The sequence below is a fragment of the Hemibagrus wyckioides genome, linkage group LG25 (assembly GCF_019097595.1).
Source record: "Hemibagrus wyckioides isolate EC202008001 linkage group LG25, SWU_Hwy_1.0, whole genome shotgun sequence".
Lineage (NCBI taxonomy): Eukaryota > Metazoa > Chordata > Actinopteri > Siluriformes > Bagridae > Hemibagrus > Hemibagrus wyckioides.
This window is the reverse complement of record NC_080734.1, coordinates 1596597-1615424: the sequence shown is the minus strand read 5'-3', so window position 1 is coordinate 1615424 and position 18828 is coordinate 1596597. Positions and strand designations below refer to the sequence as shown.

Sequence of the window (18828 nt, the reverse complement as noted above, 5' to 3'; positions counted from 1 at the left end):
ACAATCCGATAAGGGGGAAAATAGGAAAGAGCAGAGATAGATGATGAACAATTAAGAGATGGTGAGAGAAGAGAACCAGGAGAATATGAAGACAAGGATGGGGAGAGACTGCAAAATGCAAAAAGGGAAAGCGATGATTATTTACGGACAGAAATTGGTCGGGGGTGTATGCACTCTACACCAATGGAAATCAGTAAAAAGCAACAACCACCATCATATGCAGGTGAACCCTCAGCACCACAGCAGACAGCAAGCAAGAATGAAGAACTGTTGATGACAGGAACAAGAAATGCTACAAGCGATGTGTGACTAGTGGTGGAAATAACAGAACCACCAGCGAGACGAATGCATGATGAAGTACAGTACAGAAATCATGCAGTTACTAACTTGCATGATGATGTACTCTGCAAACTTCGCGACCTCGGCTTGCTGCGAAGACCAGGCCTTCAGTCCTCGGCGTCGCATGATGCCGGTGGCCGGGAGAGAGGACGTCGCAAGCAGTGTTCAAGGAAGCGGAAGCGTGGAAAACGGGCGGGTGTCCGTGCTAGGCTAAAAACAAACCCTAGCCGGCTGGCACTCCCTTCCATCATCTTGTCCAATGTCTGCTCCCTGGATAATAAACTGGACTACATCCGACTCCAGCGAACTACACGGCTTGAGTTCAGAGACTGCTGCGTCTTTGTTTTTACGGAGACATGGCTCAGTGACAGAGTTCCGGACGCCGCCATTCAGCTAGCCGGGCTAACCGTGTTTCGTGCCGACAGGAATGCAGCTCTGTGTGGTAAGACTCGCGGTGGTGGCATGTGTGTTTACATCAACACGGAATGGTGTAAGGACTCTGTGATTGTGTCTAATTATTGCTCATCGCTAATGGAGTTTGTGACCGTTAGATGCAGACCTTTTTATTTACCCCGGGAATTCACCACTACTTTCATTATCGGAGTGTACATTCCACCCAGCGCTAATGCTAAGGAGGCTCTGTGTGAGCTGTACGGAGCTATTAGCGAGCCACAGAATGCTCACCCCGACGGACTGTTTATCATCGCTGGAGATTTCAATCATGCAAATCTCAGAACAATGCTCCCTAAATTCCATCAGCATGTGGACTTTGCTACGAGAGGGGCGAACACGCTGGATGTTGTTTATTCAAACATTCCCAGCGCGTATCGTGTGGAGCCCCGCCCCGGCTACTCAGACCACATCTTTGTTATGTTGATTCCAGCATACAGACCACTCGTCAGATGCTCTAAACCGGTTCTGAAACAGGTTAAAACCTGGCCAGCAGGAGCCATCTCTGCTCTTCAGGACTGTTTTGAGTGCACTGACTGGAACATGTTTAGGGAGGCTGCAACCAACGGCGACTCTATTGACTTGGAGGAGTACACGGCATCTATGTCCGGCTACATCGGGAAGTGCATCGATGACGTGACCGTCTCCAAGACCATCACAACACGCTCCAATCAGAAGCTGTGGATGACTGCAAAAGTGCATGCTATCCTGAAGTCGAGAGACTCTGCCTTCAGATCAGGGGACAGGGCGGCCTTAAAAATAGCAAGGGCCAAACTGTCCCGAGCCATCAGAGAGACGAAGTGCGCACACGCCCAGAGAATCCACGGCCACTTCCAGAACAGCAGAGACTCCCGGCGCATGTGGCAGGGCATCCAGGCGATCACCAACTACAGGACAACTTCACCTTCCTGTGACAGTGATGCCTCCCTTCCAGATGCTCTGAACGACTTCTACACTCTGTTTGAGGCACAGAACAACACAACAGCGAGGAAGCCCATCCCTCCTCCTAATGACCCAGTGCTCTGTCTCACCACGGCTGACGTGAGAAGAACTCTATGCAGAGTTAACCCACGGAAGTCTGCTGGACCAGACAACATTCCTAGCAAAGTTCTCAGGGAGTGTGCAGAGCAGCTAGCAGATGTCTTCACTGACATCTTCAACATCTCACTGAGCAGCTCCATCATCCCTACGTGCCTCAAGACAACGACCATCGTCCCTGTGCCAAAGAAGTCTACGGTTTCCTGCCTCAATGACTACCGTCCCGTCGCACTCACACCAATCGTGATGAAATGCTTCGAGAGGCTCGTCATGAGGCACATCAAGTTACAGCTACCACCCTCGCTGGACCCTTGCAGTTTGCATATCATCCTAACCGCTCCACGGACGACGCCATCACCACAACCCTCCATCTGGCCCTCACACACCTGGACTGTAAAGACTCCTACATTCGAATGCTGTTCATAGATTTCAGTTCAGCATTCAACACAATCATCCCTCAGCAGCTGATTGAGAAGCTGAGTCTCCTGGGCCTGAACACCTCTCTCTGCAACTGGATCCTGGATTTCCTGACTGGGAGACCTCAGTCAGTCCGGATTGGGAGCAGTATCTCCAGCACCACCACACTGAACACTGGAGCTCCTCAGGGCTGTGTGCTCATTCCATTGCTGTTCACTCTGCTGACTCACGACTGTGCAGCAATGCACAGCTCCAACCACACTGTCAAGTTCGCTGATGACACAACCGTGGTGGGTCTCATCAGCAAGAACAACGAGTCAGCATACAGAGAGGAGGTGCAACATCTAACAGCCTGGTGCAGAGCCAACAACCTCTCCCTGAACGTTGACAAGACCAAAGAGATGGTTGTTGACTTCAGGAGAGCACAGAGTGACCACTCTCCGCTGTCCATCGACGGATCCTCAGTGGAGATCGTCAAGAGCACCAAATTCCTTGGTGTTCATCTGGCGGAGAACTTCACCTCGTCACTCAACACCAGCTCCATCACCAAGAAAGCCCAGCAGCGCCTCTACTTCCTGAGGAGGCTGAGGAAAACCCATCTCCCTTCCCCCATCCTGGCTGTGTTCTACAGAGGGACCATCGAGAGCATCCTGAGCAGCTGCATCACTGCCTGGTTTGGGAATTGCACCATCTTGGATCGCAAGACCCTTCAGCGGATAGTGAGGACAGCTGAAAAGGTCATCGGCATCTCTCTCCCCTCTATCACGGACATTTACACCGCACACTGCATCTGCAAAGCCAACAGCATTGTGGCTGACCCCACACACCCCTCACACACACTCTTACACACCCCACACACCCCTCACACACACTCTTACACACCCCACACACCCCTCACACACACTCTTCACCCTCCTGCCATCTGGAAAGAGGTACCGGAGCATTCGGGCCCTCACAACCAGACTGTGTAACATTTTCTTTCCTCAAGCCATCAGGCTCCTCAACACTCTGGATTGAACTGTTCTACACTCTCTCTCACACACACACACACACTCTCACTCAGGACTGAACTGTATACAACTCTGTCTCTCTCACACACAGATACACACACACTCTCTCTTGACTGTGTGAACACGCACACATAATTTATATTGTTCATACTTATTGCACTACCTCAACCTGTCATCCGCTGCTATTGTCATATTTATGTTTATTTCTATTTGCACTACCTCAACTGCTGCTGTTGTATTTTTGCACAATTTTTTTTTTTTTTTTGCACAATACTTTTTTTTTTACATCATTTCACTTTCTTATCTTATTTCACTTACATTCCAGTACACATGTTCTTTTCTTTCTTTTCGGCGCTAAGTGTCCTGTGTTCTTTTGTGATGTCTTTCTTGTATTTATTGTTTTTTGCACTGTCTTGTCTATGCTCTGTTTGCACCTAGCTGCACACTGTGCACTTTACGTGGCTAAGACAATCTTCTGTCCTAGCTCTGTGGTGTTGTTTTTATGTTGAACTTTGATGTTGTATGTTTATGTAGCACCAGGTCCTGGAGAAACATTGTTTCATTTCACTATGTACTGCGTCAGATATATGTGGTTGAAATGACAATAAAGCTTCTTGAATCTCTTGAATCTTGAATATCTAATTGGTTAAGAAGGGGGGCGGTTAAAGGTGCTTGTACAGGCATCTGGCATGGTCCCCAAGGACGTTTTGTGGCTCCCCTCTCACTTCTCACTTCTTTGATTAAGGGGGAAGTTGATCAAAAGGATTCAAAAAGCATGGTGGTCACCTTATTTAGCCCAGATGGTTGACAACAGGTTAACACTGTGAAGTATGTGCTGAATATAATTACAGTAAAAGTTTCACGGCTCCTATAGATCACATACCAGAAGCGGATGGAGCATTCAGACACTTAATTATTGACTTAATGGACATGGCCGAGGTAAAAGAGAAGAAAAGGTATGTCTTGGTGGTAGAAGACAGATTTAGCAGATAGGTTGAGGCACACCCAACAACATAGGCAGATGCTGATTCAGTCAGTACGTTTTTGTGCAGAGAGGTTATTCCAAGGTTTGGAATTCCTGACAACATCAGCTGTTCATTTTGTGAACAGAGTGATTCCAAGAGTATTCCAGTATTTAAGGATAAAGCATAGATTGGGTTGTTTTAATCATCCACAGTCTCAGGGAATGGTGGAATGGAACATTGAAGGCTAAACTGGCTAAGATTTGTGAGGCTGGAAAAATGAATTGGGTGCAAGCTTTGCCATTAGCATTGATGAGTATGAAAATGCAAACTAACCGAATGATGCATCTAACCATGCATGAAATGCTTACTCGATGACCTATGCCTGTAACATACTTACAAGGACCTTATAAAGGTCCTCTGCTTGAGCAGCTTGAAAACAGACTTGGTAATTATGTAAAGCACTTAACTGAAATACATCAAGCTATATTCCAACAGGTGAAAGGTGCCACTGAAGGGAGAACAAGCCCAGAAGGGTTGGACCATTAAAAGTAATCCTTGCAACACCTACAGCACTAAAGGTCGAGTGAAAAAACGCTTGGTTTGGGTTGAGGCACACCCAACAGCCAACTTGGGAAAAAGCACCTGGGTCACCAAAGATATTAAAGCCACGCCCAATGATGGAAAGAGGGTTTTTAAGTCTGGAAACAGAGAGGAAGTTAAGAGGACTCAAAGACTGCTGTCTGTCAAAATAAGGGAGGGAAAAGAGATGTACAGGAGGAAACTGGAAAAGTGTCTGCAGCATAACAACATGAGGGAGGTGTTGAGAGGCATGAGGACAATCACTGGCTACAAGACCAGCAGCCAGGTGACGGTGAGTAATATTGATTAAGCAAATGAGCTTAATCTATTCTTCAATAGAGTTGATGTCAAGCCTCAGAGGCAGACATATCTTTGCCCCATTACATGTTCACCAGTTCATCCCCTTCAGGTAGTGGCTACTATTCCAGATTCCTCTGGAACCATCACCATTTCAGTGGATCAAGTGAGAAGAGAACTAAGCAGGCTTCACCCCTCAAAGGCTATGGGACCAGATGGAAACAGTCCGAGATTACTGAAAGCCTGTGCCTTGCAACTTTGAGGAGTACTCCAGAACATCTTCAACTTAAGCCTGCATCTGGGGAGGGTCCCAGTTTTATGGAAAACATCATGCCTAGTACTGGTACCAAAGGTAGCATGGCCCTGTGCCCCAATGATTACAGGCCTATAGTGTTGACCTCTCATTTGATGAAAGCTTTTGAGAGACTGATCCTCAGTTCCATGCAACCCATTGTCATCTTATTTCCGTGATATCCTTCGTTTTGTCCTAGAAAATTTTTCTGTTATGTTTTGAAAACGTGCTGAACACAGAAACTCAGTAACGGTTCTGTCTTCCATATCTTAGACAGGCCTTTTCGTAATAAACTCACAAAACTGCCAGTGAACATGCCAACCACCATGTCTGTTTCTGCTGATGTCTTTTGTTTACCTATAGATAATAATGAAGATCATACCTTTCTTCAATATAAATACTCCCTGTTTATCTCATTAAATTTCAAAGAGTTCTGCTATTCAATCACTGTCTCTGTGTGGTTCTTTAGCATCTCTTCCCTGAATTGAGCTCTAGAGGCAGCAGCAGCAGCGCAGCTCAGGATTTTCTCAGAGTGAACCCGAAAATTCTAACAGCTTTCTGGGGGCTCGTCCAGGATATAATCGGGTGGAGCAGGAGGTAAGGGGAAACCTCTTCTTTCTTTCTGCCTCCATGCGGTTATATTCTGTGGTATCTCAGTTAGGATTACACAGATTTCATAATCTTAACCTGCAGTGTTTCTGTCAGGGCAATTCTGTTTAAGAATTATTGGCACATGAATTGTGTAAGAAATAACAGAAAGAAGCTGATTAGTTGTTACTCGGTTTTCTATTCGTTCCCCAGTTCTGCCGGGAGGTATTGTTCATTCCCCGGTTCTGCCAGGAGGTACTGTTTGTTTTCCCAGTCCGCTGGGAGGTACTGTTTGTTCCCCGCTCTGCCGGGAGGTAATGCACATGTTAAACATAAACTTTCCTTTCACCTGTTGCTTGCGCTGCCAAAGCTCCTCTAACTTTGTTGTTTGTCTGGTCTGTTTTGTCTTTATATCTTTGTGAATTGTAACAATGGGTGGAAGTGGCCAGTCTAAGCAAACTCTCAATAATTGGATGCATAATCATGTCCAACATTTTACTGACAATATAGCAGGGTGGACTGAGGGTGAGAAACAGTGGCATCCCTGTCCTAGAGAAGGGTCTTTTGAAGATAATGATTTAAATGCGGCTACCATTCTTGTTTTCACTGGATATGGGGACCCTAATTGGGATTACAAGTGTATGACTGATGCATTAAAAGCATGGCTCAAAATGAAACCAATTTGGGATAGGGAACATGAGAAAACTAAAACTAAAAAGCCCTCTGATTCAAAACCTGACAGAAAAGTTTTTTTGGCTTGTCCGGCCGCAACATATCCCACTCCCTTGGCCCAGATACCGCAGCCTTATGCTCCACCCATACTGAAGGGAGACAGAGATAGACAGGAAGAAAGACAGGAAAAATCGAAATCTGCAGTCGTTAGAGACACTCTGCAACCTCAGCCTTATTCTACTGAAATAAATGCTACAGCTCCCTTTGTGCAGATGGGTAAGTCATTCCAAATTTCTCCTCTGAGCATGAGTGAAATCAAAGCTATCTGTGATTCTCTTCCTCTCTGTTCTCATCCTAATAGATTTGTTGACGCTTTGAAACAGCGTACCCATTATGCCCAGTTAACTGGTCTGGACTTTTGTTGAATTTTACTTAACACTCTTGATAATGATATAACAGAGGAAATCTTGATTGAGGGCCAAGAAGCCATATCTCATGCTGCTAATGGTAAGCAAGCTTGTAATGAGACTCCCATTGCTTTTGTTACTTGTTTTAAAGGAGAATGGGAAGGAAGCTCTCGTCTCCCAGTGACAAAGCAGTATGCCTCACTCTTTATTAATACCTGTCTCAATACTACGAATAGTGAGGCAGCACAACTGATCAGATTGACCTCACAGAGTCTACAAACTATGACAGTAGCTGCATTTGCAACCAGAGTTAGAGAACTCAAATCAGCTGGTGCTTTTGATAACACTCCTAAGTCTGTTAAACCCATGTTGGCCTCAGCCTCTGAAGGCCAATCTCACTGGTGTGGCCATCAAAACAGAAAGCCAGGCAAGTGTAATTATTGCCACATTCCTGGTCACTGGGAAAAGAAATGTAGAAAGGAACAAAATGACCTTAGAAATGGTGTAACCAAGTATTCACCTCACACACACACACACACACACACACACAGGATGAGATACAGAATTTTCAGAGGAATACTCCTCATCAGTGGCAATTTCAACAACATCAATAGGGCTGCCCACAGGAACCCATTCTATGCTATCCCTTATACTTAGTTCTGATCCAAATTCATTACCAATTATAAATCTCTGTGTTGAAGGTGTCATTTACCCTTTTATGGTCAATCATTTGGCAAGTGGTGCAATGAGCCAGTATCAAACTCTTGTATCAACTCTGTGGGAATAGACGGGGTTCCTGTCACCTGTCCTAAAACTTTCTCACTCACAACAACTAGTCCTGATGATCCTGAAATTCTCTTTTATCCCATATTTGTTGTCATTCCATCTTCACCTTTCAATCTCTTGGGTCTTGACGTTTTGTCTAAGTTAAACTGTTGTTTATCTTTTGATGGAGGACATTTAGTTCTCAGTACTCCAACTAATCTCTGTTTTTCTTCTGTTATGTGTACATCTGACACGACTGAGACTCATGATGACCTGAAAATACCTGCCGAACTTTCTGAGGTCTTTCTGAGGTCTTTCTGAGCCTTCGTTCATCAAATCCTGTCTATTGTAAACAACATCCTCTCTCCATTGAGAAGGAGCAGGGTATTCAGTCTGTCATTGATTCACGGCTCGAGCAGGGTGTTATTAAACCCAACTGTTCAACATACAATACACCTATCAACCCAGTAAGGAAACCCAATGGTAAGGGTCGGTGTTTCACACAAGATTTGTGTCACATTAATGATCTAGTGATACCTATTGGCCCAATAGTGCCTGATGTGTCATCCATCTTATCTGCCATACCACACAATCATGATCATTTTACTGTTGTTGATCTCTGTAGTGCCTTTTTCAGTATCCCTGTCAGTGAGCAAATACAGCCAATCTTTGCTTTTACCTTTAAACAATGTCAAAACACCTGGACACGCCTACTTCAAGGGTTCATCGATTCCCTGGCTGTGTTCTCTTCCGTGGTTGTTTACTACTGAAATATGCCATTGCCAAAGATGACATTCTGCTTTCGGGGAATGATGCAGACTGCTGTAGAAGAGGGTCTATTATATTTTTAGCCCATCTGGCACAGTGTGGTTTCAAGGCCTCGCTCTCTAAACTCCAATTCTGTAAACCTCTGGTGCAGTATCTGGGGTTTCTCATCTCTCAAGGACAGCGCAAGCTCTCATCTGATCACCTGAGAGTCATAACGGAAGTCCATGCTCCCAAACACAGAAGGGTATGCTCAGTTTTCTGGGACTAATCAATTACTGCCATCAGTACATACCGGACTATGACAAAGTATTGCACCAGTGCTGTCTCAGAGACAAGCCAGATATTGTGGAATGGACTAAAGAAATGATGAACTATTTCTGTTACCTCAAACAATCCCTGAGCTCTGCTCCGGCTCTAGGGCTGCTTGACTACAACATTCCATTTCATCTCTATGTCACCGAGGATGGGAGCACAGCCACGGGGGTCTTGGCCAAGTGTGACCAAGATGGCGCCAGTGAGGTTGGCTGCCATCATGACTGCTCCTACCACTTTTTCTTTGTTTTTTAAGTTAACTTTCAACACACACACACACACACATACACAAACATTCTCTTTCACCTGTGTGGACACACACACACATAACTTTTATAACAATAACTGTTCACTATTTATTGCACTACCTCAAACCCTGTTATTATTTCATTACGCTGCTATGTTTATATTTACGTTTATGCCTATTTCTATTTGTACTCCCTCAGCCGATGCTACTCTGTACATCATTGCATTTTTATTCCATCTCATTTTTTACATTTCACTACTTTTTCTTTTGGCACTTGTGTCTTGTTTTTGTGAGTCTTTTTCTTTTGTACCTACTATTTTTGCACTGTCTGGTCTTTGCACTATTTACACCTAGCTGCACACTCTGCACTTTATGTGGCTAGGACAAAAATCTAGGTCCTAGCTCTGTGTTGTTTTTTTTTCGTACTTGATCTTTATGTTGTATGTTTATGTAGCACCAGGTCCTGGAAAAACGTTGTTTCATTTCACTCTGTACTACGTCAGCTATACAGACAATAAAGACTCTTGAATCTATCTATCTATCCATCCATCCATCCATCCATCCATCCATCCATCCATCTGCCGTCTGGAAAAAGTTAAAAATGAAAATGTCCATGTAAAAGTTCGGTGCCTTTCTCCATGTTTGTTTATCTGCCAGTTCTTTCCTTCTCCAGTTCCTGTGAGCATATGCATATCCGATAACTATTTGATTTTCATAATTTATCATGTCTTTAATTTCTACTAGATTAGATTTTATTCTTCCTGTTTTTCCTCTAAATATTTTATCAATATCCCTATATTTTTTATGTCCACTCTTCTTCTTTTTTCAAAATGTAGGGCAGTCATTAAAAGCATTTCACTACATGTCGTACTGTGTATGATTTCATATGTGATAAATAAAATTTTAAGTTGAATTTAAGAGAAAAGAATAAAAGGACTATGTTTTGTGATGTTATTTGAAAGGTTGCTGGGATGTTCATAAGTGAGCAGCCCAATTCTTGTAACCAGCACTGATTGCAAATAAAACCTTGTATCTGCATTCATCCAGTCTGTGCAGTTTAGCTTCTTTAGTTATAGTCTTGCTCAACTGAGCTTATCGGGTTAATGTGGAGTTGGAGTCAGATAATAGCATTATCTAGTAGTATTAACAGAGCAGTATTAAATAGAGTGCTATTGCATTGGATAAAATATTTTCCACAATAACAAGACAATAGTGGGTAAAGCATGGCTCGGTAAGTCTCACAGGAAACAAAATGTCATGTTGTTTTGTAGAATGCACATTGCTTGTAGCGTGCACGTTACTTAAATGTCCTGAATAAACCCAGAATTGTTCTTTCCTTGGCGGAACTTAGGTGAGGGTTCCCTCTGGCAATCTGATAGGAGTGCCCCCAGACATGATGTTACAACAGCTTATTGACATAAACCAAACCAGCTGAATGAAGCATTTTTGGAGAGGTCATGAAGGAACCAGAGCTTATTTCTGTAGCTATACTGCGTCCAAAGTTCAGAACTGCCTGGACAACAGACCAGAGCATCTTGACAACAGGCAATGTATCTGTCAATTAATGTGTCACTTCAAATGTTATTTATTTGACCTTGAGATAAGACCTTCTTGTCTCCATTTTTGTTTTATTAGTGATGAGTTACAGTTTAATAAGTTATAAGGTCTGGACTGGTAGTGTGAATAGTGTGAAAAAAATATAGGAAATATATTGTAAACTGTAGGATTATGCAAGTAAAGTGTGTAAATCTACCTTGGACTACACAGGACTAGACTACATAAAAAATCAACTGGAGATACACTATATTGCCAAAAGTATTCGCTCACCTGCCTTGACTCGCATATGAACTTAAGTGACATCCCATTCCTAATCCATAGGGTTCAATATGACGTCGGTCCACCCTTTGCAGCTATAACAGCTTCGACTCTTCTGGGAAGGCTGTCCACAAGGTTTAGGAGTGTGTTTATGGGAATTTTTGACCATTCTTCCAGAAGCGCATTTGTGAGGTCACACACTGATGTTGGACGAGAAGGCCTGGCTCTCAGTCTCCGCTCTAATTCATCCCAAAGGTGTTCTATCGGGTTGAGGTCAGGACTCTGTGCAGGCCAGTCAAGTTCATCCACACCAGACTCTGTCATCCATGTCTTTATGGACCTTGCTTTGGTCACTGGTGCACAGTCATGTTGGAAGATGAAGGGGCCAGCTCCAAACTGTTCCCACAAAGTTGGGAGCATGGAATTGTCCAAAATGTCTTGGTATGCTGAAGCATTCAGAGTTCCTTTCACTGGAACTAAGGGGCCAAGCCCAGCTCCTGAAAAACAACCCCACACCATAATCCCCCCTCCACCAAACTTTACACTTGGCACAATGCAGTCAGACAAGTACCGTTCTCCTGGCAACCGCCAAACCCAGACTCGTCCATCAGATTGCCAGATGGAGAAGCGCGATTCGTCACTCCAGAGAACGCGTCTCCACTGCTCTAGAGTCCAGTGGCGGCGTGCTTTACACCACTGCATCCGACGCTTTGCATTGCACTTGGTGATGTATGTCTTGGATGCAGCTGCTCGGCCATGGAAACCCATTCCATGAAGCTCTCTGCACACTGTTCTTGAGCTAATCTGAAGGCCACAAAGTTTGGAGGTCTGTAGCGATTGACTCTGCAGAAAGTTGGCGACCTCTTCGCACTATGCGCCTCAGCATCCGCTGACCCCGCTCCGTCAGTTTACATGGCCTACCACTTCGTGGCTGAGTTGCTGTCGTTCCCAAACACTTCCACGTTCTTATAATACAGCTGACAGTTGACTGTGGAATATTTAGGAGCGAGGAAATTTCACGACTGGATTTGTTGCACAGGTGGCATCCTATCACAGTTCCACGCTGGAATTCACTGAGCTCCTGAGAGCGACCCATTCTTTCACAAATGTTTGTAAAAACAGTCTGCATGCCTAGGTGCTTGATTTTATACACCTGTGGCCATGGAAGTGATTGGAACACCTGATTCTGATTATTTGGATGGGTGAGCAAATACTTTTGGCAATATAGTGTAAGTATGGAAAGTGATGCCCTCTGCTACAGCAGACTTCTTTGCATCCATAAACACAGGGCACACAAAGACAGGAGAGCTGGAGAGGTAACTTTCATGTTAATCAGCTGGAGGTATGGATCTGTTACACTCCTTTCCACAAGTCAATAATTTGTCTCTAAAATTAAACACAGCCATCCCAGCATCTGCAGCCTGCGAGAGACTTTTTAGTCAGATGTGACACCTGCTCACAGCTAAAAGATTGCATTGTAAATATCTTGAGAGCCAATTACTGCTGAAGATCAACAGTAATATTCTGTAAAACTGATTGTTTAAAAAAGAACATATGAGCAAATAAACATTCACAAACTGAAGCGCAAACACACAAACAAGTTCATGCACAAACTCACACATACTCTGCACACACATCTTCTCTTTTGTTCTCTTTTAGCTTGTTTAAATGCAGTAGGTGAGTAGTTTTTCATTTTACTTGAGTAAATATTTCCAGAAGTACTTATACTTTTACTTGAGTACACATTTTGGATACTCTACCCACCTCTGCAGAAACTGCACTAGTTAAAATCACAATTTACTTGTTTTTAGCTTCGGACCAAGGCTGCATCTCAATATTAGTTTTACTTGATTTACTTTGAATGAAGTGCTGCATTCGACACTACAGCTCATGACATTCTCCTAGATCACTTACAGAATTACACCGGTATTCAGGGACAGGCATTAAAGTAGTTTAGATCCTACCAGTCTGATTGATACCATTTTGTATTTAAATGGAGATTTAAATGGAGAATTGTCTGGTGTAATGCCAGTGAATTGCGGCATCCCTCAAGCATCAGTTTTAGGACCAGATGAAATATCTAATTTGTCTAGATTAACTGAGTGTGTTAAAGATATTAAAGATTGGATGACCGATAATTTTCTATTACTAATAGAATATAGATAGGACATAGATATTACATAATAGATAGGACAGAGATATTACTTACTGGTCCAAAAACCAGTACACAGAAGCTCTCGCAATTCAGCTTGCATTTAGAAGGATGTACTATTACTACTAGCTGGACAGTGAAAGACCTGGGTGTAATTTTAAACAGAAACTTGTCCTTTAAAAATCATAGCTACAGTATTACCAAAACAGCCTTCTTCCATCTTAGAAATATTGCCAAGCTTAGGAACATTTTATCTGTATCTGATGCAGAGAAGTTAGTTCATGCATTCATGACCTCCAGACTGGACTACTGTAATGAATTACTAGGTGTTTGTCCTGCATCCTCAATAAACAAGCTACAGTTAGTTCAGAATGCAGCCGCCAGAGTTCTTACCAGGTCAAGAAAATATGAACATATAACTCCAATATTATCATCCCTTCACTTTATCCAGGCATACACATAATTCATCCCATAACCTTGTGCTCCAGTACATCTGATTAAATGCACATTATCATCTAGTGCTTGCTAATATTATGAACGGTAGCTACACTAATTCCTCTCCACTTGTTTCTCCTTTTCTACCCATCCTGAGGCATCTAGAGATTGTACCACCTCCAGGACATTCCGCTTCATGAAGATTACAGACCTTCAGTGAGAAGATGCCAACCCCATGTGGACTTTGAGGACAACAACCTCTGAATTAATATACAAAATCACATTCTACATATCCTCTATCTGCATCATTAAGCAATTGAAGGTTTCAGCATGGAGGAGTGGAAGAGGACTCCAGTGGCAACCTGTAAAGCTCTGCTGAACTCCATGAAAGTTCATCTGTAATGAACTAATGAACTAATTGATAAGCTGCTCAGGTGCTCCTGGTTACACAACTCCAATTGACTGTACATGATTAAAGAAAGGACATTATTCATAGTAACAATCTCTGCTGTTTATAGTAATTTATAATCACACTATTGTTTATAATAATTTATTCCCTTTTGAATCTGATTCCTCTCAAGGTTTCTTCCTCTAACCATCTCAGGGAGTTTTTTCTTGCTACTGTCACCTCAGGTTTGCATATTAGGGATAAATACAAATAAATTAAAATATAAGTATGATATTAATCTTTGCCTAATATTAGTTTTGAACTTTTTGTACATTTCTTATGTTCTGTAATGAGTGATGAGTTATTTTATCTGACACTCTTTATTATTTAAAACCAGTTTGAACCAAATGTTTGAACCCAGAAAAATACATCCCATTCTTCTCTTTCTATCTCTCCTGATTATGAGTTGTCCTTCCTTAAGTTCCTGATGATTGTTAGATTTAAAGCAGCAGACTGGACCTGAGCAGACCCTGAGGAAAAGGTTTGATCTGAGGAGGAGGAGGAACCTGAGGAAAATGTTGGACCTGAGGAGGAGGTTGAACCAGGGGCATTTCTAGAATTTGAAAACATCAGGGGCTGAGCCCGAAACATCAGGGGCTAATTAGGGAGAGGGGGTAAGCAAGAATAACACATTTTGTAAGAGCATTTTTATGTAATATTGTTTAATAATAAAAATAAATTAACACAAATAGTATGCAAATTTATAAAATATCATTCAGTCCCATCTTTTTTCTGACTCCTCCAATCATTTCAAAGCCTTGCTACCAAAAAAGGAGCTGTGTAGATCCTTTTTTATTATTATTATTTTACAATAATCTATATTATACTGCACCTCTTATTTCATTCCTCATTTATGTTGGCACTACTGTATGTATTATTCTTTGTTTCTTTTTTTTTTTCAGCCTCTCTTCTCTTCTCTTATTGTTCTCTCATCTCTCATTCTCTTCTCTGCCTTGCTCCTTATATCTTGTCTACTTCATGCTCTTGGTGACTTTTCTATCCTATTTCTCTGAGGGTGGAATTATCACACAGTACCTTCGAGACTTGACTTGAGCAAAACGATCATTTACCATACTGGTATTTATTGTGTTTATTGATCCTATATGTCAGGGGTTTAATCATCATCATAAGACAGTGGGCCTCCTTTTTGACACAACATTCATTTGTTACCCTACTTTTATCAACTGTGTTAACATTAAAAATTAAAAGTTAGGCTATTATCTAAATATTAACATTTAATATTCAACTTGTTGAAATGAGAATAATAGAACAAAACAGTGCTGGTTCCATTAAAAAAAAAAAAAAAAGAACATTTCATATTGAAATAATGGTTGTGTTAAACTGTTATGGTTTTCGGTTTTGGTCTTGTTTGACCAACAAATTGTGACCAATCAATGAACAGGACCACAGGGTAAAATTTAATTTTATTAAATTTAATATTTATAAATATTTTATAATATTTATAAAATTTAATGCTTATGGTTTATAAAATACATTATTTGTACCTGAGTGTGTGTTTTGTTGGGATGGTTTTGAAAAAGCTTAATAGTCCCTTTCTTCATGTTCTGCCAAAAAGTTCAAGAGCTGTAATATATATATTTAAGTCACGTGGTGTGTGAGTGTAGTGTGTGAGGGCAGTGGTGGTTCAAGTGGTTAAGGCTCTGGGTCGTTGACCGGAAGATCAGGGGTTCAAGCCCCAGCACCGCCAAGTTGCCACTGTTGGGCCCTTGAGCAAGGCCCTTAACCCTCTTTGCTCCAGGGGTGCCGTATCATGGCTGACCCTGCGCTCTGACCCCAACCTCCAAGCATGGGATATGCGAAGAAAGAATTTCACTGTGCTGTAATGTATATGTGACAAATAAAGGCTGTTTCTGTATATACAGTATCAGAGAGTACACCCCTGACAATTTTTTAAATATTTTATTACATCTTTTCATGTGACAACACTGAAGTAATGCCCCTCTGCTCCAATGTACAGTAGTGAGTGTCCAGCCTGTATAACAGTGTAAATTTACTGTCCCCACAAAATAACTTAACACACAGCCATTAATGTCTAAACTGTTGGCAACAAAAGTGACTCCACCCCTAAGTGGAAATGTACAAATTGGGCCCAAAGTGTCAATATTTTGTGTGGCCACCATTATTTTCCAGCACTGCCTTAACCCTCTTGGGCATGGAGTTCACCAGAGCTTCACAGGTTGCCACTGGAGTCCTCTTCCACTCCTCCATGATGACATCACAGAGCTGGTGGATGTTAGAGACCTTGCGCTCTCCCCCACCTTCCATTTGAGGATGCCCCACAGATGCTCAATAGGGTTTAGGTCTGGAGACATGCTTGGCCAGTCCATCACCAAGGCAGTAGTCATCTTGGAGGTGTGTTTGGGGTCATCATATTGGAATACTGCCCTGCGGCCCAGTCTCCGAAGGGAGGGGATCATGCTCTGCTTCAGTATGTCACAGTACATGTTGGCATTCATGGTTCCCTTAATGAACTGTAGCTCCCCAGTGCCGGCAGCACTCATGCAGGCCCAGACCATGACACTCCCACCAACATGCTTCACTGTAGGCAAGACACACTTGTCTTTGTACTCCTCACCTGGTTGCCGCCACACACGCTTGACACCATCTGAACCAAATAAGTTTATCTTGGTGTCATCAGACCACAGGACATGGTTCCAGTAATTCATGTCCTTAGTCTGCTTGTCTTCAGCAAACTGTATGCGGCCTTTCTTGTGCATCATCTTTAGTAGAGGCTTCCTTCTGGGATGACAGTCATGCAGACCAATTTGATGTAGTGTGTGGCGTATGGTCTGAGCACTGACCGGCTGACCCCCCACCCCTTCAACTTCTGCAGCAATGCTGGCAGCACTCATACGTCTATTTCTCAAAGACAACCTCCAGATATGATGCTGAGCACGTGCACTCAACTTCTTTGGTGGACCATGGCCTGTAAAACCGCTGTAAGGTCTTGCCCACCGTGCTGCAGCTCAGTTTCTGGGGCTTGGCAATCTTCTTATAGCATAGGCCATCTTTATGTAGAGCAACAATTCTTTTTTACAGTTCCGCAGAGAGTTCTTTGCCATGAGGTGCCATGTTGAACTTCCAGTGACCAGTATAAGAGAGCCTGAGAGCAATAACACCAAATTTAACAGACCTGCTCCCCAGACCTTGTAACAATAACAAGTCACATGACACCAGGGAGGGTAAATGGCTAATTGGGCCCAATTTGGTCACTTTTGTTGCAAATGGTTTAGACATTAATGGCTGTGTATTGAGTTATTTTGATGGGACAGCAAATTTACACTGTTATACAGGCTGTACACTCACTACTTTACATTGTATCAGAGTGTCATTTCTTCAGTGTTGTCACATGAAAAAATATTTACAAAAATGTAAGGGGTGTACTCACTTTTGTGAGATACTGAAAGGTGTGTGTGACTTAAAGCAGGGCTGTGCAGACCAATAGGTGTATGACATCAAAGTACCGTGAGAGTAGTTCTAGAGCATTTGAGCGCACACTCTTGTAATATTTTGACATTCTGCACAGCGTCGCTTCAAGTCTAACACACATTGTGTGTGAGTGTGTGGGTGTGTTGGTGGGTGTGTGTGGGTGGGTGTGCACAGAGAGAGATTTCAGTCAAAATTGCATAATGTAAATGGCGACAGTGCTCAACTTAAACAATACTTAATTTCTATCACATTTCCCCTAAACTCCTGGATAAAATTCGGGGTAAAACATTCTGGGCTAGATGAAAATCATTTGGGGCTCGAGCCTTGAATGATTAGCCCTAGCGATGCCCCTGGGTTAAACCCTGAGGAAGAGGTTAAACCTGAGGAGGAGGCTGGACCTGAGGAGGTGGTTGAACCCTGAGGAAGAGATTGGTCTAGACTCTTTGATAAATGATAAAAGCTTATCTACTGGATTTGTTATGTAAATAAGGCCACTAAAAGAGTTTGGGATTGAATTCTCAAAGCTTCTAGGAATTAGCTAAGATTTCTAATTTATCTTAAATTTTTTTACTCAGAATTTACTTAGCTTAAGATTGGAATTTACTTAGTTTGGAGTGGATCTGGGATGTTTTAAACACCAGGAGGCCAGTGGTTGTCTCACACAGTGATTAAAAAATCCTAAATGCCTAGCTAACAGAGTGAAAGAGAGCATTCACACAATAAGCAGTCCTGCTGTGTACTTAAACACACTATAAAGTACAATCTGTTTCTTGTTGAAAATATCACTGCATTTATCTGGTGTTACAACTGATGTACAATTCTGCATGTGGGTTTCAGATTTAATCTTAAATGAATCTCTTAGAGATCTCTGATCCCTGTAACCAATATCAAAGAAAATTAGCACAAAATACAACCTCATTTAAATATCGTTTACAAGTGATCTAATTAAAATTATTGAAGCTCAGTTACTGCTACATGACCACTAAATGTACACAACACACACTTTTGGTTTGCTTTTCAGTTACGTTTGTTTGTTATCTCAATGCACATAATTAAATCAACTAATCTGCAAAAATGTGTGTGTGTGTGTGTGTGATGATCTTACCTCAGTATCTCCAGTGTACAGTGTGGATTCTTCAGTCCATCAGAGAGCAGCTTCACTCCTGAATCCTGCAGTTTATTGTCACTCAGGTCCAGTTCTCTCAGTCTGGAGGAGTTTGAGCTGAGAACTGAGGACAGAGCTCTACAGCTTTCCTCTCTCAGGTTACAGTTACTCAGACTAGAAGAGAAATGATGAAACATCAGAACACTGATCTCAAACACACTCTTTATCTTTACACACACACACAGCCATAACACACTCTTTATCTTTACACACACAC

The 18828-nt window shown here is 42.5% G+C and overlaps 1 protein-coding gene across 7 annotated transcripts in view; it reads right to left on the bottom strand.

Annotated features, from left to right (window-relative positions):
- Positions 1 to 18828, bottom strand: part of LOC131345738 (NACHT, LRR and PYD domains-containing protein 3-like) — a 92359-nt gene that overhangs the window by 48271 nt on the left and 25260 nt on the right. For all 7 annotated transcript variants that reach the window (XM_058378783.1, XM_058378782.1, XM_058378779.1 and 4 more), the window contains one exon: positions 18552 to 18725. In XM_058378783.1, the coding sequence (XP_058234766.1) occupies positions 18552 to 18725 (174 nt within the window). The remainder of the gene's footprint in view (positions 1 to 18551; positions 18726 to 18828) is intronic.